The 23,614-nt window shown below is 43.8% G+C and overlaps 1 protein-coding gene across 4 annotated transcripts in view; it reads left to right on the forward strand.

The window, feature by feature from the left end:
* EVPL (envoplakin) overlaps nt 1-23,614 on the forward strand; it is a 49,123-nt gene that overhangs the window by 20,577 nt on the left and 4,932 nt on the right. For all 4 annotated transcript variants that reach the window (XM_083598002.1, XM_083598005.1, XM_083598003.1 and 1 more), the window contains 19 exons: nt 1,908-2,010; nt 2,489-2,643; nt 3,767-3,890; nt 5,542-5,667; nt 6,926-6,964; nt 8,638-8,799; nt 10,198-10,305; nt 11,736-11,831; nt 13,478-13,603; nt 14,479-14,625; nt 15,421-15,575; nt 18,226-18,323; nt 18,600-18,781; nt 19,444-19,622; nt 19,830-19,968; nt 20,409-20,602; nt 22,561-22,711; nt 23,008-23,091; nt 23,191-23,301. In XM_083598002.1, the coding sequence (XP_083454128.1) occupies nt 1,908-2,010; nt 2,489-2,643; nt 3,767-3,890; nt 5,542-5,667; nt 6,926-6,964; nt 8,638-8,799; nt 10,198-10,305; nt 11,736-11,831; nt 13,478-13,603; nt 14,479-14,625; nt 15,421-15,575; nt 18,226-18,323; nt 18,600-18,781; nt 19,444-19,622; nt 19,830-19,968; nt 20,409-20,602; nt 22,561-22,711; nt 23,008-23,091; nt 23,191-23,301 (2,479 nt within the window). The remainder of the gene's footprint in view (nt 1-1,907; nt 2,011-2,488; nt 2,644-3,766; nt 3,891-5,541; nt 5,668-6,925; nt 6,965-8,637; nt 8,800-10,197; nt 10,306-11,735; nt 11,832-13,477; nt 13,604-14,478; nt 14,626-15,420; nt 15,576-18,225; nt 18,324-18,599; nt 18,782-19,443; nt 19,623-19,829; nt 19,969-20,408; nt 20,603-22,560; nt 22,712-23,007; nt 23,092-23,190; nt 23,302-23,614) is intronic.

Below are 23,614 nucleotides of genomic sequence, written 5' to 3' on the forward strand. Positions count from 1 at the left end.
ACTCATTCTCTTGTGGTTGTTGAAGTAACATCAGTTGTTCTCACAGAAGAGTATTGCTAAACTCTCTGTCCATGACACCGTGTGGAGACTAGAGACAGGAAGAGCTGACGGTTAATGATATCAAAGGGGAGCTGTTCTCCCTTTTGATTTCAATCATGGGGTGGTAAAAAGTCAGGTTTGAAATCACCTTCAATCCCGATATTCAGGGGCTGATGGGGGAGAATCAGGCATCAAGGCGTAGCTCAGGAATGGGGTTTAAAGTGAAGGAATAGGGGACAGTTGAAGTGAGCGTCCCAGAAGAGAGTTAGAAAACCATTGGTTGTTTGTGATATTTGACAGCATTTGATAGTTGGCATGCAATAGTATTTGCATTTTTATTTTTATTTTATTTTTATTTGGGACGTGGGTGGCCCTGTGGGTTAAACCACAGAGCCTAGGACTTACCGATCAGAAGGTCGGCGATTCGAATCCCTGCGACGGGGTGAGCTCCCGTTGCTCGGTCCCTGCTCCTGCCAACCTAGCAGTTGGAAAGCACGTCAAAGTAGAAGTAGATAAATAGGTACCGCTCCGGCAGGAAGGTAAACGACGTTTCCGTGCGCTGCTCTGGTTCACCAGAAGTGGCTTAGTCATGCTGGCCACATGACCCGGAAGCTGTACGCCAGCTCCCTCGGCCAATAAAGTGAGATGAGCGCCGCAACCCCAGAGTCGGCCACGACTGGACCTAATGGTCAGTGGTCCCTTTACCCTTTACCTTTTTATGCAATAGTATTTATTGTTCAAAAGCTGTCATGTAATGGTATTTTTTTCTTGTAACATTTGAATGATAGGTATATAGTATATTTGTGAATAATGATTTCCATTCAAAATGTGAATACAAAGCTTTGGTAACCAAAAAGTATGTTTAGTAGGTTCTTTAAAAAACACACATAGGACGATAGCTGCTTCTGATAGATAACAAGTATCTCTTCTCAGAGACAAATAGTTTTATTTTCCATTAGAATGACTCCCTATAATATTATAGTCTGCAATGTCATTCACTGCAGTTTTTATACTTTACTCATTACTGAGGGGAGAAAGAAATCAACTATTGCTCTTTTCAACATATAATGTAACACACCCTAGGTGGTTCTCAAGAAGTCACTAGGAAGTCATCAATGGGTCAAACAAACATTGTGTCTGGATTGTCAGGCTGTTGACAATCCACAGTATTAATTTGTGGTTATAGGAGTGTATGAAGAAGGCCATTTCTTAGTCTGGGCTGGTGGAGAATTGTGGAGAAGGATTGTTGGTCAGAACTGGAAAGACTTGTGAAGAAGAAACAGTCGACTGAAGTTGCAGGACATTAGCAACTTTGGACTTTGGATGTGCGATGACTTTGAAAGCTGAAAACCCTCTCTAGGCTCAGAGAAAGACGCCTTCTTGTAGCAACTGTGTATAATATGTATATAGTGTGTTTTGTGTTTACCAAGTGAAACAACCTCTGCTACATTTTGTCTGCTATGGGAAGCTTAATCGCTTTGCTGAACTTCTGACTGTGCGCAGTCACCCAGAAGATTACTGGGCACAAACACTCCAAAATGCATCTCACTTCCACATTACGTCAGCAATAAAGTTAGGCACTCTTTCTCAACAGCAGACTTGGATCTGTTTCATTCCTATTGGCCTGGGAGGGTCTCCTTGTGAACTGGAGGCGCAGCGGGGCTTTGTTGAGGCTGCTCAACAGAGAAGCCACTAGGACTCCCCATTTACGTGCATTTCATTTATGAGGGGGGGGGGTCCAGAAGGTAAGTGGAGAGTCACCTGTATTTGGCAATTACATAATGATTAATCGGGCCATGACTCGAATGAAAACTTTGAGCAAACTACTGTAATTTGTATGCACCTGATTTCTCTGTTCTTGTCCTCAGATCCTCAAGCACAAATGACTTGGCTGTGCTCATCTCTCGCATGCAAAAAAATGCTGACCAGGTGGAAAAGGACATCCTTGAAACACAAAACAAACTTAAGCAGGTAAATTTGGGAGGTTGATATGAGACCCACACTATGTGCTAGAGATGAAGGGGTACTGGAGAAAGCCCTGAGTAGAGCATTAAAACCCTGAAGATTCAGTTGGAAATATATATGCACGCCCAATGTCTAGGTGGTGTTCAAGAGCTTAATACATCATTTTGTCTTCAACCCAATGCCTTCGTGAAGTATCATCTGCTGTTGTTCCCTCAGCATGCTAAGTCTATCCTTCATAAATTTGTCTCACCTGTTTTTTTTCAATCCTCTAAGCTAGAGGCTACCAGTGTATATTTTGGCAGTGATTTCTATAAATTAATGATTATGCACTGCGTGACGAAAAACACTTTCCTCAAGTTTGTGAAAATACCGAGAGCTGCCTGTTTGTACTTAAGAGTAAGATTTGGCTTCATGATTCACAGCCACTTCCTACCATCTCCGATGGATAATGGCATTTATGCACCAACACTTTTTTTGATTACAGGACAGCAGTAACTGCCAGCAGAACAAGCCTTTTGAGTTCCAGCAGCAGAATGCCAAAAACCTGAAAGAGGCCGAGGTGCTACTGAAGGACCTCTTCCTAGATGTGGACAAAGTCAAACGTCTGAAGCACCCTCAGGCCTTGGAAATTGAAAAAGAGTGAGTTTGTAATGCTTCTATTTGTTTGCAACCCTTCTCAACTAAATTTTAATAATAATAATAATAATAATAATAATAATAATAATTATTATTATTATTATTATTATTATTATTATTATTATTATTATATATACCCCACCCTCCCCTGCCAGAGCCGGGCTCAGGGCGGCTAACACCAGTAAAATTACAATAAAAACATAATGGGGGGGGGACCAATTTAAAATATGGGTCAAAATACAATTTAAAATGCAGCCTCATTTTAATAGATGCTCACAGATCAAAACCTTAAGGGGAGGGAAACATAGGGGTCAGACTGAGTCCAAACCAAAGGCCAGGCGGAACGGTCTCTGTCTTGCAGGCCCTGCGGAAAGATGTCAGGGCCCTAGTCTCTTGTGACAGAGCGTTCCAACAAGTCGGGGCCAGTACTGAAAAGGCCCTGGCCCTAGTTGCATGGTGACTAGGGATGAGGCACAAATTAGATTCAGTTTGCATTTTAAGGTGAATCTTCCGAATCTGCACCTTCCAAAACAATGTACAGACTGAAATTCAATCATGCCTAGATAGCTCAGTTGGTAAGAGCATGGTGCTGATAATCCCAAGGTTGCAGGTTTGATACCCATTTGGGACACCTGTATATTCCTGTATTGCAGGGGGTTGGAAAAGATGATCCTCAGGCTCCCTTCCAACTTTACAATTCTATTATTCTATTATTCAAAATTTGCACTTCTCCAAATTTTGCAGTGTGGTTCCCCAACCCAAGATATGTGTACAAAAATGCATGTACTAAGGTAAAGTTGCTCAGAAATGCATAAAGCAGCAGAGAAATTAATTAGGGGAAATGTAAATATATGGGGAAATATGCTTTAGAAAGCTATATGTATATTAGGCAAATGTGTATACAAAAATGTGTATATTAGGAGGAACCTGCACTAAAATGGAAGTCTGATAAACTTAAATTGACAGATTCTCCCATCCCTAATGGTGACCCATGTGGCTGACTGACATCAATAGGTGATAAACTCCAGACCAAACCTTTCAGGTCATTCAGTGTGGTCCTGGTCAAATCTTCCTTAGGTTGGGGGACCTAATTTCTAACAGAGAAACTTCCTTCTTTCTTGCAAAGCATCAAGCAGCTGCACGGCCGAGTGACACACCAATGTGCCGAATATCGAGATTTGTATGAAAAGTTTACACTTCCTGAAGCTGGTTCCAAAGTGGACTGGGGAAAAATTCTAGAACAAAAGCAGGTAAAGGTTGCTAACTGGATACACTGGTATTTGATTTGAGCAAGTAGATTTGCTAATAAAGGTGAACATTAATTCCACTAAGGAAAACAAAAGGCATGATTCAAGAAGTGTAGTTATGTTCATGAGGATTTTATTTTTATTTATTAAATGTCTATACCGCCTTTCATCCAAAGATTCACGGGGCAGTTAACTATATAAAAACACAAAAATACATAACATAGTAACAAACAAAAGCAATAACCTCCCCTGGCTCAATCATTGATAGCAGATGAGACCATCTTCAGATATGGCCCAGTATACAACTTGATGGGAATTCAACCTGGTCATCATGATAATCGTAGTAGCTATGGTTTGGATCGCAACCTTAGGCCCTCTTGTCACTGCCATCATTGAAGGAACTATAGCAGAAGGGGTTTGTTTGGATTGTTAAATGCAGTTTCTTTGCATAAACCTGAGAAAGTTTTTTTAATGTTGCAAATATCTTAAAGCAACCCGGAAGATGCAGCTGCTTTAATAGTGCCTTTGAAATAAATGCCCCAGGCTTGTAGTCAAGATGAACTGGCGGCTGTTTTGCTACTGAACAGTAATGTCTGAAAAAAATATCCTTTGCCACAGACATGCTTTCAACTACTGGCACTAGACCTGAGGTTTTAGAATGGAGGGTTGCCTTGTCATCACTACAGCTCTTTGGTGTTCAGCTGGGCAGGGCATAAATAATAATACTTTGTTGATAATGTTGTTGATGATGATTATGATGATCTTCCAGCAGATGAAACAGGGTTCCTTAGTGCACAACCGACTGCCTTCTTCCTCCGTGACTCAGGGAGAGTCAGATTCCCTGTTTGGATGTTGATCCAGTCTATGCTTCCCTCCACATCTCCTATTTACTCTATGGTCCTCTAATAAAGTCTGTGAGGAAGAAACACACACCCACACCCACTTCTCTTCTCTGGTGTCCTAGCTATGGGGAGAGTAATGGCTGGAGGCATTTGCATTGCAGAGCTAGAAGATATTTTGGCTGCTGCCAGCCACACTGTTGTCTTGGATGTAAGCCTACTCAGCCGTTTCTTCTCTGCATGAACCTTAACTCTCCTCCTGCCCTGCTTCCTTGTAAAATCAACAGCTAAGGCTGTGTACACACTATACCTTTAAAGCACATTCAAAGCATGTTTCTCCCATAAAGGAATTCTATGCACTGTATTTTACCCCTCAGAGTTACAATTCCCAGTATGCCTTAACAAACTACAGTGCCCAGAATTCTTTGAGGGGGGAAATGTGCTTTAAATGTGTTTTAAAGGTATATTGTGTACACAGCCTAAGGTCCTCCTGAATCAAAGGATTCTCCTCTGTCTGAAAAGCTTCATGGCAGAAAAAAGTTTATCGGGGGGGGGGGCAGTTTTACCAATAATGGTTTTGTGCTGGTAAAACCACCAGGCCTTTTGAACCTGTCCTGAGAACCTCTGCCTCCCCTCTTCTGTTTTCTCCTGCTCTGTTGTTCTGGTGCTCAGTAACCTCCAACATCACAAGGTAAGGGGGTCTTTATTGCTGGCAGCTACCATGAGGAACAGATCTTGGCGTAGGAGGTTAGAGGAATGGACTGGTCTTTCTCAGTTGGGTAACCCTTAAAGTGCTCTTACTGGCTTTGTTGCAGAAAGAAATCGATGCAGGGAAATATGGACCTACTATGCCAGAGCTGGAGAAACAGGTAGCAGAACACAACATCCTTCAGAAGGAAATTGAAGCATATGGACTCCAGATCAAGAACCTTCATAGTCCGGTAAAATTGCATATTTCATCTACCTTTCCAACTCTGTTGATAGACCCCATTGTGTGCCCCCAGAATGTGTTCAGTAGGGTTCCCTCAACCATGCAGTACAGATTCCGAGGTTGTATAGAGTATTGCAGATATTACTATTGTGCAGCTGGAAGCAACTGGGTGCATAAAAACTGACTTCTTTTGAAATGAAACATTGTCCAGACCCATTAGATATTATTCAAAACTTTACTTGCAGAACTTTCTTCAAAACAGAACAAAAACATCAGTGATACATCCAAGTAATTCCATACAGTATCTTGCACTGTCCAGCACAGGCTCAGCATCTTATAAATAAAAGGTCTATAAAATCTCAACAGTTAAAAACTTGAGAAAATAATGAAGTTTTGAGCTGATACTGAAAAGATAACAGATGAAAGATGCTTAAATAAACATAGCTTTGGTTCTTCCAAAAAATATGGTATTTGTTTTTGTTTTTAAGGTATTTTACTGTTTTATTGCATTGATTTTATTATGCAAACCACACTTTTATTTCTATATGAAAGCCGACAATAAATGCTTCATTGATTAATTAAGTAATTAACACTGTAGGTGTCAAATGGACTTCTGGGGGGAGAGTATTACACATTTGGGACATTATGTGATTATGTGGCGTTTTTTAGGACATTGTACCTCAGCTGCCCTATTACTGAACTGTGTGATAATAACAGCCTACAGAAGCAGACTGAGCCTTAATTACCTTAGTAAAGTAAAATTGCTAATTGATAGTGATGACTAATTGGTAGCCAAAAGTAAAGGCTGACTTAGCTAATTGATAGCTTTCTGCTGCCATTCTTTAAACAGAAAGCTATGAGTAGTCTGCTTTGAAAGGATGAAACAAAGCCAGAATTTTGCACTCAATGTTCAAAATTCAATGTTCCCAGCATCACTTTCCTAAATCTGATTCAAATTAAAATGATAAACACTGAATTAGTACACACAGAATACCAGCATTTTGAAATAAACTTGTTAGCATCAATTTATTTAAAAAGCCAGAAGACTCTACTTGAATCCAAATTGTATAAAATAAGTCTTCACTGACTTTCCTACAGTACATATATTGGACCCTGACAATTGTCTGCAATAAGACAAGGTCTGCTTTTTAAGTAAAACTTTCTATAGTCTGTGAAATTCTTTTTTAAAACTTATAATCGATTACTTTGTGAATGCTTTTTTTTTTCTCTCTCTCTCTCTCTCCCTGCCCTCCTTACCAAACAAATAGGAAGCAGAAGATTTAAGGAGCAGGCACAAGAAATTGCTGGTAAGAATCTTATCCAATATGTCTAGAATAGAATTTATTGTGTTAATCCATAGACCACAACATCACTTTTTCTCTATGAGGTAACTTATTTTTCCTTTTGAAAAAACCAAATGGATTATTAAAGAGGCTTTTATATTTTAAAGAAAACTGTCAGGTTCAGGCAGGGCGTTGTTTGGAAAATGAGACATGTTTAGCTGCGTCCCAACCTGGACTAGTTGATTCCTGAAGCACTTACAAAGCTGCTGAGGCATACCCAGGAGAAGAGAAAGGTGGGTGCGGGAGGTGACAAAATGCCAGGCGGCACTCACCACGGGGCCTGCAGCGCGCCCGAGCCATGTGTCTCTCCCGGAAGAGACGTGGTGGCTTGGGCGCGTGCAGGCTCTGTGCTGCCCAAACGGTCCGCCCGCTGCCTCCCCCCCAGCTGTAGGGCGGCTGAGTGGGAGGAGGCAGGCAGACTCTGGAGGCTTCGCGGTGCGCCCCACCCCTATGGGTGCCCTGCCGTTGTCCCACCCCGGGTGCGCAGCCCCAGGCACCCAAGCGGCTTCCTCCACTGCTGGGCATACTTCTGCACCCTTGGCAAGAAGCTATATTGGGACCTTCAAAGTTGGGAGGGACCATGGACCCAACACTCAAAAAGTTTGCTATTTGTTGCCTTTCACACTGTGCCAGTGACTTCCTCTGCAGCCATCAGGATTGGGTCTGCTCTACTCTGCCTCCCTTCTCCTTCTCCTCCTCCTCCATCATCTGTCTGCCTGCTTCCTGCCTCCCTTCCTCTGCTTGCTGCTTTCCCTTCTACTTCCTCCCTATCCCTTCCTTTTCCCTCCTCCTGCAACTCTCACCCACTGTCTCCATATTTATTCCCTCTGAGCCATGCTGGGTGCTCCGCTCACACTTCTAATAGTGCTGCTGGCCACCTGGGGAGGGGTCCCCACAGGGCTGCTGTGAAGGCCCACACCAGCAACTGGATTCCTCCTCTGAGACGCCCAGAGGAGCCTTCGCCCCTTGTCCAGCCACCCCAGAGCTGCGGAGGAATGGCCTGGGCAATGGGCAGGTGGCCTCCTAGCCACTCCAAGGCAGAGTGGAGAGGTGCAATTTTTGCACACATACTTGGGCCTGCAGTCTTGGAGGTGCCAACCTGGTCAACCCCTAGGTACACTCCTACAAAGCTGAAGTTGGTTACTAGTTCCCAGTACCTTATTTACAGTTCCTGGTTCCTTGCATAAAGGAAGCACTGAATGTGTAATTGGAAGCGTGAGGAAAAGAAAAGCATTTGAATGCCCTGGGTGCAGTATTTAAATTCTGCCCCTTCCACACAATGGTTTCCAGAACCTGAGGGCCCACTTCAAGCAACCAAACAAGCCACATGACTCACTGAGCACAAACACCTTCATTTCAGTCACCCATCCCCACAGTAGCCAGCGTCTCTACGGGGAAATTTTTGGACTGAGGTTTTGAGGCTGGATGTAGAGGGAGATCCAGGTTCATATGATAAACATTCAGCGGTGGCCTTTGTCTTTCATTCTAAACTACTTCATGGAGTTGTTGTGGTGTCAAATTATATTGTGAGGGAGAATTGAAACGAACCACGTTCCCTAAAACGGGCTATAGGCATTCTAAGTTAAAATTGCTGCCAAGGCATTGAAATCTCTCTCTTTCTCTCTCCAAATGGATAGAAAGCCTCTATCTGGAGGGGCCAGAGCTTGGGCAGCCTCTATACACACCTCCAGGGTTGCACGAAGGAGCTGGGTTACCTCACAGAGCAGCAGAACAAGATATTGAGGCAGGACTGGAGTGACCAGATGGCTGACCCCCAGTCTGCGCGGCGTGAGTACGAGGTAAGTAACGGCATTGCAAAACGAAAGCACCTGATAGGGAAGAACAGGAGATTTGGGGAAGAATTCAACATAGTGCTTTGGCAAGGGTTCCATAAGCACAATAATTTTGACTTGCCAGACAGAAGAATTCCCTTACATGGTGTCCTGGGGGTTCCCTCAACACCTGCAGAACCAATTTTGGGAGCCATGTCCTGCATGCAGTGGACGTTATTGTGTGGGCTTCGCCTAGCAAGGCTTGTTTGTAGAATCCTGCCCAAAGGGTGGTATTCAACTAAGTTGTACTCAGAGTATACCCATTGAAATCAATGAACATACCTAATTTCAGTTGATCTGCTCTGAATAAAACTGTTGAATGCCACCCATGGTAACTTTTTGGATAAGACTTTGGTCAGGGAATGCGGGTTTCTTTTATTTACTCTCCAAAGAGATTTTTAGCTCTCAATGATTCATATGTGTAACAGCACCAACATGCAGCATAGTTGCATTGGTAGGAGTCCTTTTAATTATCGGTGTTGAACATCACTTTACTAAACAGATAACTGGGCCTATTGCTCTTGTTGTTGCCCTTTACCTCAGTCCACACTCAGAGGAGAGTCCCAACGTATATTCAATATGTTCTGGTCAGTCAAAGCTCTCTGAACTTGGGCATGTTCGTAGTTACTCTGACTTGGTTAACAGAACAAGGGTGGACCCCAGAGGAAACCATCCTTTAGGCTTCTTCTGAGCATGCATGCTCTCTAGTGCTCCTTTGATGGAGCTACAAAGTGCCGCACAAGCATGGAAACATTGAGGAAGCAGAGAAGAGAAAATGTAAATGGGGAGGATGGAGGAAGCTACCTACCATGTTATGAAACTTTTATATAAATGGTTGGGGAACCTGTTCCAGGCTGCTTTGTGGCATGGGTATCTGTGTATGAGAGAGCCAGCAACAAGGAAAGGGAAAACGGATACTTTTGCATCTAGATGCTTCTTTCTTTGCATGCAAACCATTTGTGAATGGGGATTTGGGAACAGAAGTCCTACCACTTTCAGCTGACATGAGCTATCACTAATCTATGCCCTGGATTCCTTAGCCAATTGGGTCTGGGGCACATCTGGAAAGTTCTAGCCACGTGAACTTCACATTTTTCCAGTTGTTTTATTGGGAGAAGAGATTATGTAAACATGCTCTTTGTCTTCTAATGCATTGTTTCTCTCTCTCACACACTTTTATATGAAAATCTGAGCAGCAGGAGTTTTCTCTGCCCCAATGACGTCAGTAAAGGCATCTAATAACTAAGCTTAGTGGTAGATTTGGCATTTTCTAGGACATGTGGGGCTACTGCTTCTCCTAAAATGCAAAGGACCTCTTAGCATTCAAAGTGCTTATATAGTGGGCTCCTTCTGATCCTCCTGCAGGATTTCAAAAATAATGAACTCCTTAACCAAGAAGAGTATGTGAATACCCTCCAAGATGATGGAGAGAGGATGGTCGAACTGAAGCATCCAGCTGTGAGCCCAATTCAGGTAGGTGCAGAATCTGGAACTCTCTCTGTGCCCAGATCTTCAAACAGTTATGCACTGATTCTCCCATAATCCCTGACCATTGGTCATGCTGGCTGGGGCTGATGGGAGTCCAACTACATCCAGAGGACCACCAATTCCCCACCCCTCTGCTTAATGAAGAATTGTTCTAGATTTCTCTTGCTTCAAGCTATGTCTAAATGTTTGTGATATTATATGGCCCTCCAGAGCGAGTTCAGGAGAACAGCAAAATAAAAGAGTATTTATTGAGATACTGTTTCGCCATTAAAACCTACCACATCCTGAGAGCTGAGAGCAGGCAACTCTAGTGTGCCACTTAAAAAACCCATATCATTTCCCCCAAAGTTTTGCAATCTGCATTAGATGAAGGATCTTCTCTGAATAATTATGCCAACCTTACATTCTGTGTTTTGTTGGACAAATCCACACTACAAAAATAGCTTAGCAGACATCCCCTTCTTCCCAAGGAAACCTGGGAATTGTAGCAGGGGTGTGGGTGGACTCACAGAGAAATTTCTGCAGCTTGGCAAACTACAATTCCTAGGATTCTTTGAGGAGGCAGCCATGACAGCTAAAGTGGTATAAAAAGACAAACCTAAGTTTGACAATACCATACTAATTGGGCCATGCTATATGTTGCTGGATCTGCTGGGTTCTCTGCCCTCTGGTTCTTCAGGGCAAATGGATCATGATGCATGTTCAATAAACAGGTTGTCAGGTGACCTGATTCAAAAGCTCCCATTCCAAAAGGCCTTTTCCTGTGTACCAAAACATAAAATTCTTCATGGTTTTGTGGTATGTAGGAATAGCTGGGCCAAAGTTCTGGCCTGTCATATGTACAAGCAGACAAATGCCCCGGAAATGGTCAGTTATGAAAGGAAACAGAAATTGCAGAGCAAGGTCATCTGGGGAGTTTTTGCTTTGTGCTACATTAAAGTTTGGCATTATATTCTCAACTGAGAATATAATCATGGAGAGCTTGGGCTAGAGTCCAACAATGCAGCTTCTCAGGGAGTGGTAATATTTTGCAATCTGATGGCATTAGTATTCGGGGAATGAGATGTTGCACAAGAATAAACTACACCGCTGTCCATCCTCTAACTGTGCAACGAGCTTACACGTGTGTTTTGAATGTTAATATTTTTCAAAAATGTTTTACGACACACCTCTGATCCAGACCTTATAGAAACTGATAAGTTCACATGATACAAAGCAAATGTGTTGATTTCCCTCTCTTAGATTTTGAACAGCATATTATCTTTCCCCTGTAATATGATTTCCTTTGTTGTGTGGATTCAGCAGCCCACAGCTACATACTTCTGTCAGTTTGGGGGTTAACAGAAAAGAAACTCCGCGGAAAACCATGAAGCTAGATGGAGAATGACATGAGAACTATTTCATTTCCACTGCAGGCTCATCAGGAAGCGCTTAAGAATGAGTGGCAGAATCTTCTCTACTTGTGCATCTGCCAAGAGAACCATCTGAAGAACATAGAGAACTACAGAAAGGTAGATTGTGGGAGGGTACTAGAAGGTGGTATATGAGGGGCCCCAGGGATCTCAAATCTTCATGATCATGTGTAGAAACTTTTAAAATATTTAGGCAGTTTCCTAAGGGCAGGCAGACAAAGTTCACATGAAACTTAGTGATCAGAAGGTACACCTTCAGCAGTTTGAACTCCTTGCGCCTGCGCCATCTCATGGATCCCTCCTCACCCATAGCTTAGAAAGATTCCATGTTCAGAGTCTGAAAGCATTTGTTTGTCTAGTATGTCCATAGAATTGTAGCATTGTAGAGTTGGAAGGGACCCTAAAGGTCATCTCATCCAACTCCCTGCAATACATGTTGCATTTGTTTTTGCAGAAAATCTCTTAATTTCATAGGGCTCAATTCAGATTTTTTGTGAGCAGTCCTTCTCCCTGTGCCCCATCAAAGCTGCTCTAGAACTGCCTCCAAAGCAGCAATGCAAGGGGCTTTGGGGTGGGGGAGCAAAGGTTAACAAAAATCACCCTTGCCCACTCTCTTCCTCCTGTCAGAGCCACTGCTAGATCTTAGTCCATTCCACAAACAGAAGCGGACCTTCCATTTGTGGAAAGGCAGGTCTGAATCTAACGTAGTCCTTTTAACACTCTTTGAATCCCTTTTTTGGGGGGGTTAAAAAAGAGATTTCCTACTGCGTTGCTATTGAAATTTCTATCTCATCCTTCGGACACATTCCTGGGGCAGCTTACAAAGAATCAAAATGCAATACCATGCAAGTGATTAAAGCCATTGCCACTTGCAAACAACGTATTAAAAGCAGCAAAATCTAAAACAGCAGCATGCATTCGCCAGCAGATATAAAAACCATTACACAACCTTCGAAAATATAGAGCTCTTCACCTGGTGCTGGAAGGTCATCAAAGTAAGTGGCAGGTAAGCTTTCCTGGGAAGAGCATTACAGAATATGGGAGGCACCATGGCAGCGACTATTGCCCAATGTTCATCTGCCACTCCTGATATGGAGGGAAACCTGTAGAAGAGTCTCTGTGCAAGATCTTGGTATTGATAGAATTAGGGCATGTCTCCAACATTTTAAATGCTTTAGCACTAAACCAAATGAATAGAGGCAAAAGTCATGGCCACATAGTACTGGGTCACATGACTGTTGAGGTCTTAATGCAGGTCCCAATCACAGCAATGGGAAACTAGTGGAAGCAGACAAACTCTGGAGCCCTGAAGCTTGCACTGACCTGGTAGGATGAGGCTATATACCGTATTTTTTGCTCTATAAGACTCACTTTTTCCCTCCTAAAAAGTAAGAGAAAATGTGTGTGCGTCTTATGGAGCGAATGCAGGCTGTGCAGCTATCCCAGAAGCCAGAACAGCAAGAGCGATTGCTGCTTTCACTGCGCAGTGATCCCTCTTGCTGTTCTGGCTTCTGAGATTCAGAATATTTTTTTTCTTGTTTTCCTCCTCCAAAAACTAGGTGCGTCTTGTGGTCTGGTGCGTCTTATAGAGCGAAAAATACGGTAGTTAAAGTTTGGCAAAAACAGCAACATGAACATTCTGCTATAGGAGCACAGCAGCAGAAGTTAGCAGTGTCTGAATTTCATGGTCAAAGTACATTTCTCTGACTGTTTTGCTACTGCTCTTCTCTCTTTTTTGTATTTAGTTCTATGACGATGCTGATGCTGTGAGCCATTCACTAAACAAGCTGAACAATGACCTTGATACGAAATACAGCACGTTCAACAAGGACAGCCCAGGAGTGGTGTCTGATTTATTCCTTCAGCTGGAAGTGAGAACCACAAGGGGGAATGGGGACGTGATTTCAACAAGTTCTTACATTTTAATTACTGGCCTGGAGCAACCGTGCCTCTCCTGGATTATTGCAGCAACCAAATCTAATTATTTTTATGGCTTCATCTAAATTCAGTTAGGTGCACAGCCTGGGAGTTATAAATTGGACAAGTGGACTTGATTCACTTCATTAAATCGAGTGAAGAGAAGCTAAGATAAGAGGGGAAAGGAGGAGGTAAGGGAAGATGAGTTGCTGGAGGGGAACTGCACCCAGTCCCTGTGCCTTGTGGCTGAGTTCTCTCCCAGAAGGCTTTGCTCCCCAGACAAGAATTAATAAAACACAGAAGTTCTGTTCAGATGAAGATTATGGATGAAGGGCTGACCTGGGTTGAGCAGTGAGATCATGTGCCTTTTGAAAAGTTCCTGATTGTGCAGTATGTGTACAAATTGTGCATGCACAAGCTCTTTCAGACCTTCAGATTAATGTGCATTTTAGGAATGGAGACAGCAAACATGATCCAAGTCCCCCTTCCATGCTTTCTTCTGAATGTGTGAACAGAACAAAAGTCATTGTGTCATCAACATCCTCAAAATTAGGGTCTCCAGCCCCATCAACACCCAGCCCACACAACTTACAGGCCATCAAACAAAATGCTTTCCACTAACTATGTATGGCAGAGCACCAGGAGCTCGCTAACTAGCCTAGATCTTTGAAAACAGGAAAATTGTCATCTACCTAGCAGGCCAATGTATAGGGCTGATGGGCTCTGCATGGCTTAGTGGGCCACAAGTTGTTCTGGTCCTGCTCTAGGCTGCGTTATTTGCCCAAAATACACACCAGCTCTGAACTCTCTCCTCCTCTTTCCTGTCTAGAACGATGAGAAGTCTGTGAAACAAGCTGAGAGGAGCATTGCTGAACTGAAAAGGAGGAGCAAGGAGATTAGCCCTTTGAAACTCCGCAGACTCCAACCCTCCCAGCCAATTACCGTGACTACCATCTGTGACTGGGATTTGGGTGATGTAAGAAAATGGCCTTGTCGTATCATATGTGATGGAAACTGATTATTCTGAAATTGTGTACCGTGTACCTCACTGTGGTTTCTGAAGAGGTTGCTTTAATCTCCCTTTTGCTGCTACTTCTGCATCAAATCAAGCAGAAGGAAAAGCAGCGGTGAAGTATTTGGGTGCCATGTTTGAAAAAGGAACAGTGTGGTATGAGAGTTCTCTATGCCCAGATATCCCTAAGACAGTGCAACAACCAATCTGTAGCACACCACAAACAGTGAGCAGGTGTGACACCACACAATTGATCCCTTTATTGTAGGATATACCAGAGTGACAGAGTTTAAGGGAAATCACTATATATGGCATTCCACTCATTTGGGGCTAGTAGGGTAAAGTTAACAATGACTACTAGTCATGGTGGCTGTATACCATCATCAGAATCAGAGATAGTGTATCTGAATATTGGTTTCTGGGAAATATGGACAGGAGAGGGATTTTGCTCTAATGCCCTGTTTATGGGCTTTCCAGAGACATCTGGTCGGCCACTATGGGATTTAAGATGCTGGTGTAGATAGGTCTTTGGTTTGATCCAGCAGCAGGGCTCTTCTTCTGTTCTTAGTAATGGCACCAAATGTGTACATGTACAAACATCTAAAATAGACCCAGGGCACCTCTGAGCTGCAGAAACAAAGAACAACATTTTGTGACATCTGAACAATGTCTTGAGTTTGTCTTTCTAGCAAAGAGTGGCTATATTTGAAATTCTCTCAAAACCAAAACTTTCCTTCTGTCTTCCTTCCTTCCTTCCAGGGGCGGCTCGAGATGGGTGAGAAGTATATGTTGCATGACAACAGCAACCAGGAAAACTGGGTCGTGCAGAATGCCAGTAGAGAGACTAAGGCAGCACCTGCTGTTTGCTTTTCCATCCCCCCTCCAGATCTAGAGGCCATAGAGAGAGTTAACAGGTGAGTACAAAGCTTTTTCTCTCTGTCTCATGAGTATACCACTAGCGGTGCACATGCCACAAACAATAAGAACATATTTTCTATCTATTCATTACTGGTGATTTTTAAAAATCGGTGAATACGGGTTTTATTTTTATTTATTTATAAAACTATATCTATAATGCCATATCATAAAATATTAGGGCAGTATAGAACACGAAACACCTTTAAAAATGATGGGGTTGAACCATGGTTTTGGAAATTGTCCCATATCAGAGGTTCTTCTCTATAAAAGAGGTTTAATGGCATTCTATCATGCGGGTATTATGTCTGCATGTGCTGGGAAGCTGCAAAAGATCTGGTTCATGATGGTAGTGAAATGTTGCTGGATGGAAATGGTTTTCAGGCTCCCATATGCCTGTTGTTTAAGGTGCGGGTTTTGTGGTATCATGTAGCCTCTACACCACGGGTGTCAAACACAAGGCCCGCGGGCCGAATCCGGCCCGCCAGACCTCGTCATGTGGCCCGTGTAGCCGCCGCCGGCCGCCAGCCTTCACCTTTTATTCTCGCTTTTTTTTTTTTTGACACAAGAAAGCCGCCTCTTCAGCGCATGCGCGGCAGCCTACAAGCCAGAGAATGTCTGCCCTCTAGTGGCGCCGGCCGTTCTACACAGGAAACCTCCACTTTACATGTCCTTTACATAGTCCTACAGATACAACCGGCCCTTTGAGGGTGACCAAACTGCTGATGTGGCCCCCAATGAATTTGAGTTTGACACCCCTGCTCTACACATAGACTTTCCATAATCACTTGGAGAATTGTTGTTTTTTACGATCAAGTGGTGTATAATTTTGACAGCAATTCATGCAGGGTGCTGCATCAGTAGTCACTCCATAAAGCTTTCATGTTAGCAAGCATGAGTGCCCTGCCAGTGGAACTTACACATCTACATATGCTAAAAATGTGATTATTGTCACCACTGAGAATCAGCCTTAAGACAGTGGTGCATAATTAGGAGGGGCATCATGGCAGCAATTTCCCTTTTCTCTTGTTCATTTTTCCTCCCGAAAATACACACTATTCATGTCGTTTGTTGCTTAGGAGACTCTCTGAAACAGGAATTTTAATTAGTTTATGTCCTTCCAGCTCCTTAACAAATTGGTCTTTGTAGATTCCACCTCTCCCAGTGAAGGCTCTGCAAATATGTGCTATCTTTTCTAATTAGTACTCTTTCTTTTTTTGGCATTATCAGGATACCACATTTACTCCAAAACAGTGCAGACAACCACCAGAATCTAAGACTGATCTTTGTAAAGCATTCAGGGAACAGTTTTCCAAGTAGAGATATTTATGTAGCTAAAACAGCATAATCTATCCTCAAGAGGGGGGAGGTACCAGAAAGGTTGAGGAAACCCCAGTGTTTGGAGAAGTACAAAAAAAAAAATTGAGAAAGCTCTGGGTGAGAATCCCAAATCAGTTCAATGAGCACACTCAGTGGGGACAAAATGTGGCCTGGCTGTTTGGGGGTGGGGCGGGGGTGGGAATAGAGTATCCAGGGCATGCCTGGTTGGCCTGCACACGGAATAAGTCCACTAAGGAGAGACTGGCAATGGATTGGGTCCACTAAGGAGAGACTGGCAATGGATTGGCTTAGAGGATGGAAAATAGCAAGCGGGCAGCAGCCATTTTGTGTGGGGATTCCTTTCCTGAGCCCTGTGCATGTTGGTGGAGAGCACATAAGCCCGCCCCTCCCCTTGCTCCATCCCCATTCTGCCCTTTTCCAGGTCCAAAAGTCCTGCACATTGGTGGTCATGCGTCAATTGGACATGCACAAAATGGTTGCTGCCTGTGTATGTGTGTGTATATATATATATAATAATAATAATATGCATTGGACAGAGGGAAGTAGAAGCAGGAGTGCCAGCTTGGCCTCACAACTGTGGGTGCCTGGGGCCATGGGTGCCATGCAGCGTGCACGGCCCTGGCGCTAAAATTTGTGGGTGCCCAGCCCCTTTATGGATAATTTTGTGGGTGCTTGGGCACCCACGGTAGAAGTATAAATTGCTGCAAGGCTCATGGACACTTTCCAGAGTGCACGTGGCAAAGGAAACAATACACACCCTAGAAAGTGCCCGTTGGCCTTTGTCAAAGTAAAAGCTGATGGGAAAGTATCTTCTGAGAAATCTCTAGCAGAAATCGATTCATGGGGTACTTAAACAGCATGGGACCACTTCTGTGTGGATGCTTCTCAAACACACAGCTCAGCTAATGTCCATAGGAAGCAATCTCACAGGTCAGGCAACTAATGTAGTCACTTACCATGTCAACTACCCCCCTGCAAGCTAGGTAGTTTAACTGCAGATGTTACTGGAGCGGCATGGGAAGCAGCAATACAAAAGCAGCTCTGATTTTAAAATTTCACATTATTTTTACTGTTTGGTTTTATATACGATTGTCATAAGCTGCTCTGATATTTATTTATTTGTTTGTTTGTTTGTTTGTTTGTTTTTCAACAATTATTTCAATATAAATACTTGATATGGAATAAAATGACCTGATTAATGCCCCACTAGAAAAAGGCAGTCTCTCTGAGCTTGCCTCGTGTACACAGCAAGTGTTGTAGGGAAGCCCTGGGCTGTGAATAACGTTGACTTCCTCCTGTCTTGTTCAGACTGGAAGGTGAGCTGAGCGCAGTGAAGCAGAGGAGAGCTACAGTCCAGAACACCTTGAAAAGCAGCCATAGGGAACCAGTTAAATCCAGCCACCAGGGTATGTCAGCATTTCAGCCGTTCTCTAAGGGGAAATTGCAATACCATTGTGGCGTGACGGGTTGGTTAAGGTGCTCGCCTCTCTTCCCCATGGGCCTTCAAGTTGCCCAGTCTCTGCTTGTGCAGGAATCCATAAGGATCAGAGATCCTAGGGGAAGGCTTAACTTACAGGGTGGATGTGGAAGAAGATGAACAGGAGGCATTTAGGCATAGCAGTTATCCCCATGGACAAATGCAAATATCTGCATGCTTTAGTGAATAATACTTGTCATTTCAGTTCCGGTCAGAAGCACCACTGTGGCCCAGGATAATCCCCAAGCCAGCCAGTTGCTCCATAAATTGGATAATGTTGGTGGTAACTTGGACCAAGTCAAGAATGAGATTTTTAGCCGCCTGAGGTCTCCACTAAACCACAGTGACCCTGTAGAGGACCTTACTCAACGGATCAGAGAGCAGGAGGCAAGTCCCCCCCCCTTTTTTTTGGTAAAGTGGCAGGAGGTAAGTTTTGACTGCTCACTTGTGCCTCTGATAAGCCTGTTCATATTCTGAGAGAATGAACACCTTCACAGAGCAGAGAGGTTTCTACTGCTGTTTTACTGCCTGTACATTTTATGTCTACTTTGCAAGACTAACTGGGATGGACCCACTGACAGTCCTGATAAACAGGGGGTGGGGGGAGGCTCTCTCATGCAACACTTGAAGCTGCTTCATTGAAAACAAGTTCCTATCCTCACCTTCCTACCCCCTCAATATTTTGTAGAATGATTTTTAGCTTGTTCTTTTTTTTTACGGCTTTCCTCAAAGATGTGGATAAATAACTCAAATATTTGGCTACATCCATGAAGGTTCTGTGGTTGAGAGTTGCTCATGAAATAATTGCCTCAGTATTCCCAGCTATGACTGGTGACCTAACTCCACTGGGCTGGAAAAAGTCTTAAAGTGGTGCTAGATGCATCATTAAACCTTATAAGCTTATAGGCCATGTAGACATGTCAATCCAATGGCTTCAAATCCACTGGTGGTGTTGAGACCTATGTCCCTAACTGGTCTCTCTGTAAATGACTGTTGTATCACATTGAATTTCACTGACTGATTAAAAATAAATTCCACCTTTATATCAGGGAACAGCAAGGCGACTTCAAGTCATAGGAGCAGAAAAGGAAGCTGCCCGGAAGGAGTGCGAGGCCTATCTTTCCAAGAAGCCTGCTGGCACCTCTGCCTCTCAGCTTCCTGTGACACTCAACAACATCAAGAACAAATACAATGATGTTAAGGTGCTCTCCAGGCTCTATGAGGAAAAGTAAGTGACTTCAGCAATATTTTGGCAGAGAATAGAACTCTGTTGCTGTGTGAAGGAGGCAGCAGCTTGCAAAATGTTGCTATGAAATCTTAAATGTTTTCACCTGGATAATATATAGGTGCCTTTTTTGCTTTGGTGTGGTGTTGAAGAAAACAACCTAGAAGTGAAATGTTGTCTTTTGGCATTATAATGTCTCCCCCTCCCCAGAGCCAAAGCAGGCCTGAACCTGGAGAATCAGATAGAGAACACAGACAAGATCATCAGCACCCTTGAGGCCAAGTTATCTCATGATGGCATCATCCCAGCCTCACCCAATGCACTGCAGGATCGTGCCAATGAACTTCAGGTGAATCAGAATCAGGAATCAGAAGGACACTGGTATAGGGTGGGATAGAACGGAGTATTTCTTTTCTTTCTGTGGGTGCTTCTGGGCCAGTTCTTCCCTTATCCCTAACCACCAGAGAATTTTATCTCCCAGGCTCACTTCCAAGTGAGGCTGCAACATTTTCCATTTGCTAAAACCCCAAGTGAAACTATTTATTTGTCCTTTTTTTTCTTCTCCACACGTTGGTTGCATTGGTTTGCAATTAAATTACAAACAATACCTGGCTTTTCATTTCTGCTCAGCGCCACACCAGTCTCCTTCCACTTAGCAGAAACAGGCTTGGCACTTCAAGACCAAATGATCGAGGAAAGCAATCAGACTGAGATTTCGGGAGGTTTTTTTTTAATCCACAGGTTGAAATAAAATTGCTGTTCTGAACGGATGGTCTCTTTCTTTCACAGAAACTGAAGCGAGATTTGGTGAAACATGAGGACAGCTTGCTGAAGCTGAACCGCAGCCTCAAGGATGCTGAGCACAGCTGCAGTGCAGTGCAGAACAATTTTGAAGAGTACTGCGCTGATCTGCCAAGGCAGAAAAAGGAAGTCCAGCTACTTAATGACCGATATCATGCTGTTGCTGACCAGCTGGATCACCGGTAAGAAGCCAAATCCTCTCCATTGGTGGGCATGGAAAGTGTTTGTGTGTATCTGGACATCCAGCCTTGTGAGCCAACTTAATTAACAGGCCAGATTTGGAACAGGTGGCTTCCAGTCTCTTTTTGCCCTCGAAGATGATATAAAAACATATAAATATACACCAGGAATAAGAAAATTAAAAGTGCAGTACAATACAGTGGTACCTCGGGTTAAGAACTTAATTCGTTCCAGAGGTCCGTTCTTAACCCAAAAGTGTTCTTAACCTGAAGCACCACTTTAGCTAATGGAGCCTCCCACTGCTGCCGCCGCTGCATGATTTCCTGAAGCAAAGTTCTTAACCCGAGGTACTATTTCTGGGTTAGAGGAGTCTGTAACCTGAAGCGTCTGTAACCCGAGATACCACTGTACTAAAAAAATGAGCAGAAGACAATAATTTAAAATATCAGGCAGAAAAGGCTTGGGGAAATAAAAACATCTTAAGGAGGCATTTGAGAGAGTCCATTGCCAGAGTGTGCCTTTTCCTCAATGGCAACAAATTCCACATTAAAGGGGCCACAGCACTGAAAGCCCTACTGCTGTTGGAGACAAAATGAATAGTAGGAGCTCTACGTACCACAAGGAGGTTCTATGCCATGGAACATAATGGCCAGGTGCGGGTGTAGGGGAGAGACGTTATTTCAAGTTGCTAGGTCCCAAGTTGTTTACAGCTTTATAAACACATAGCAACATCTTGAACCTGTCCCAGTAGCTTATAAGCAGCTAGTGCACCAGCTTCAGCAGAGGTGTCATACATTGGCAATGGTTAGCTCCAGACAGCAATGGTGCAACAGCGTTTTGTACAAACTGCAGTTTCCAAGCCAACCTCAAGGACAGCCCTACATAAAAGTAAAAGGTAAAGGGACCCCTGACAGTTAAGTCCAGTCGCAAATGACCCTGGGGTTGTGATGCTCATCTCGCTTTACTGGCCGAGGGAGCCGGTGTACAGCTTCCGGGTCATGTGGCCAGCAGGACTAAGCTGCTTCTGGCGAACAAGAGAAATGCACGGAAACGCCGTTTACCTTCCCGCCAGAGTGGTACCTATTTATCTCCTTGCACTTTGACGCGCTTTCGAACTGCTAGGTTGGCAGGAGCAGGGACTGAGCAACGGGAGCTCACCCCATCACGGGGATTTGAACCGCCGACCTTCTGATCGGCAAGTCCTAGGCTCTGTGGTTTAACCCACAGCGCCACCTGCATAATTACCTGCAGTAATCAAGTCTTGAGGTTACCAGTTCATGGACCACTGTGGCCAAATTTATCCCTGTTGAGGAGCAGCTGCAGCTGGTGTACCAGTCAAAACAGGGGCCTCTAATGACAAAGATACATCAATGACTACCCACAAACTATGAACCTGCTCCTTCAAGGGGAGTGCAAATGGGCAATTTCCTGGAGCTTGGAACCACCCACCCATAGTGCCAGAATTTAGCTTCAGATTATTGGCCCTCATCCAGCCAATCAGTATAGGACTGACATGCCCACTTCTGATCCAGATGTTGCAGACACATAGAGCTGAGTGTCATCTGTATTCTGAAGATACCGTGTGCCAAATCTCCACAAAACTGATCTCAATGGCTTCATTATAGATGCTAAATAGCATTGGGGACAAAATAGTGCCTTGTAGCATGGCTGAGATCAATGAACTAAGGAAAAACGTGCAGAACTGATAGCTATTTTGTAGCCACTCTTCCCTCTCAGTGACCAGCCCATCATTTTCTATCCAGTCTCTGGCTGCTGGGTTAAAAGTTATATATATCCCATCTTCCAGAAGCAAAGCCTTGTCTTTCAACAAAAAGCAATCAACCTGCCTCTCGTAACTTGACAGAATGCTTCCAGTCAATAAACGAGGAACTTTCCTTTAACCACAGCAGGCACAACCTGAGCTGCTGCTTCTTAATCAGTGTCTCCGTTCTTTGCGCAGGGAGAAGACTCTCCGGAACACCAGCCTCACCTACCAACAGTTCCAAAATGCCAATGAGAACCTAATGTTCTGGCTCAACAATGTTCCCAAGTACCAGGTCAAGACCACAGATGGACCCAGCCAGGTCAACTACAAGCTCCAGGCGCAGAAGGTGAGCAGTGTGGTATCTTCACCCAAAGAAAGGTGTTGCAATTTCAAGGTCACAACACCCTCAGAAATGGAATTGATGGCTCCTTGGGGCGGCCATTGGTAGGTCGTTCTGCATTCTTACTGTCAGACTGATGTAACCAAACTCACCACAGTGGAGGACGAGGTAACCCAGCTCACCCACCCACCTAGACTGAAAGCAGGAACTTTCAGGGCAGGAACATTATAATGCTTGTTGTTTATTAAGCACCAGGGAGACCACTGGTGCTTTCTTGTCCTAACTGCCTTTTGCTCTTGCAGAGGCTGGCAGATGAAATCCAGAGTAAAGAATCTGACAAGGATGCTGTGGTCAACTTGTCCCAGAACGTGCAGACTGTCCTCAACGTATGTTTGCAGGGTTTCTTTCTATACATTTTCCATTTCCTGTTGGGTGAACCAGTCTGATCTTCCTTTGACCACATCCTTTTTTCCTTTTAACAACAGGAGTATGAGCTTCAGGCAGGAAAATACCGATCTTCCCTAGACCCTTCATTGACTGCTTCTTCGGCAAAACGCCTCCGGGTGACACCACTTCAGGAGAGCATCCAAGCACAGGTGAGAGCTTGGGACCTGGACCCAGATTTCTTTATATAAAATTCCTACCCCTCCTAACCAACTGGTTTACACTCTTGAAGCGGTTTAGAAAATCTCAGAACAATTTAAAATCTTAGAAAACAAAGTATTGTGGCACCTTGGCTGTATATACACTACAGGCTTAATATGCAGCTAGGCTGTTCTTTTTCTCAGTTTGGATTGGTTGGGGGGGGGAGCATCAAAAGCAGTGTATTTCATAGGAAACTACAGGATAAATATTGATTCACAAAGCTAAAAAGAGAAAATTGTCCAGCAGCCCTAATGGCTGATAAGA

Source organism: Podarcis filfolensis, assembly GCF_964270895.1.
Source record: "Podarcis filfolensis genome assembly, chromosome: 2".
Classification (NCBI taxonomy): domain Eukaryota; kingdom Metazoa; phylum Chordata; class Lepidosauria; order Squamata; family Lacertidae; genus Podarcis; species Podarcis filfolensis.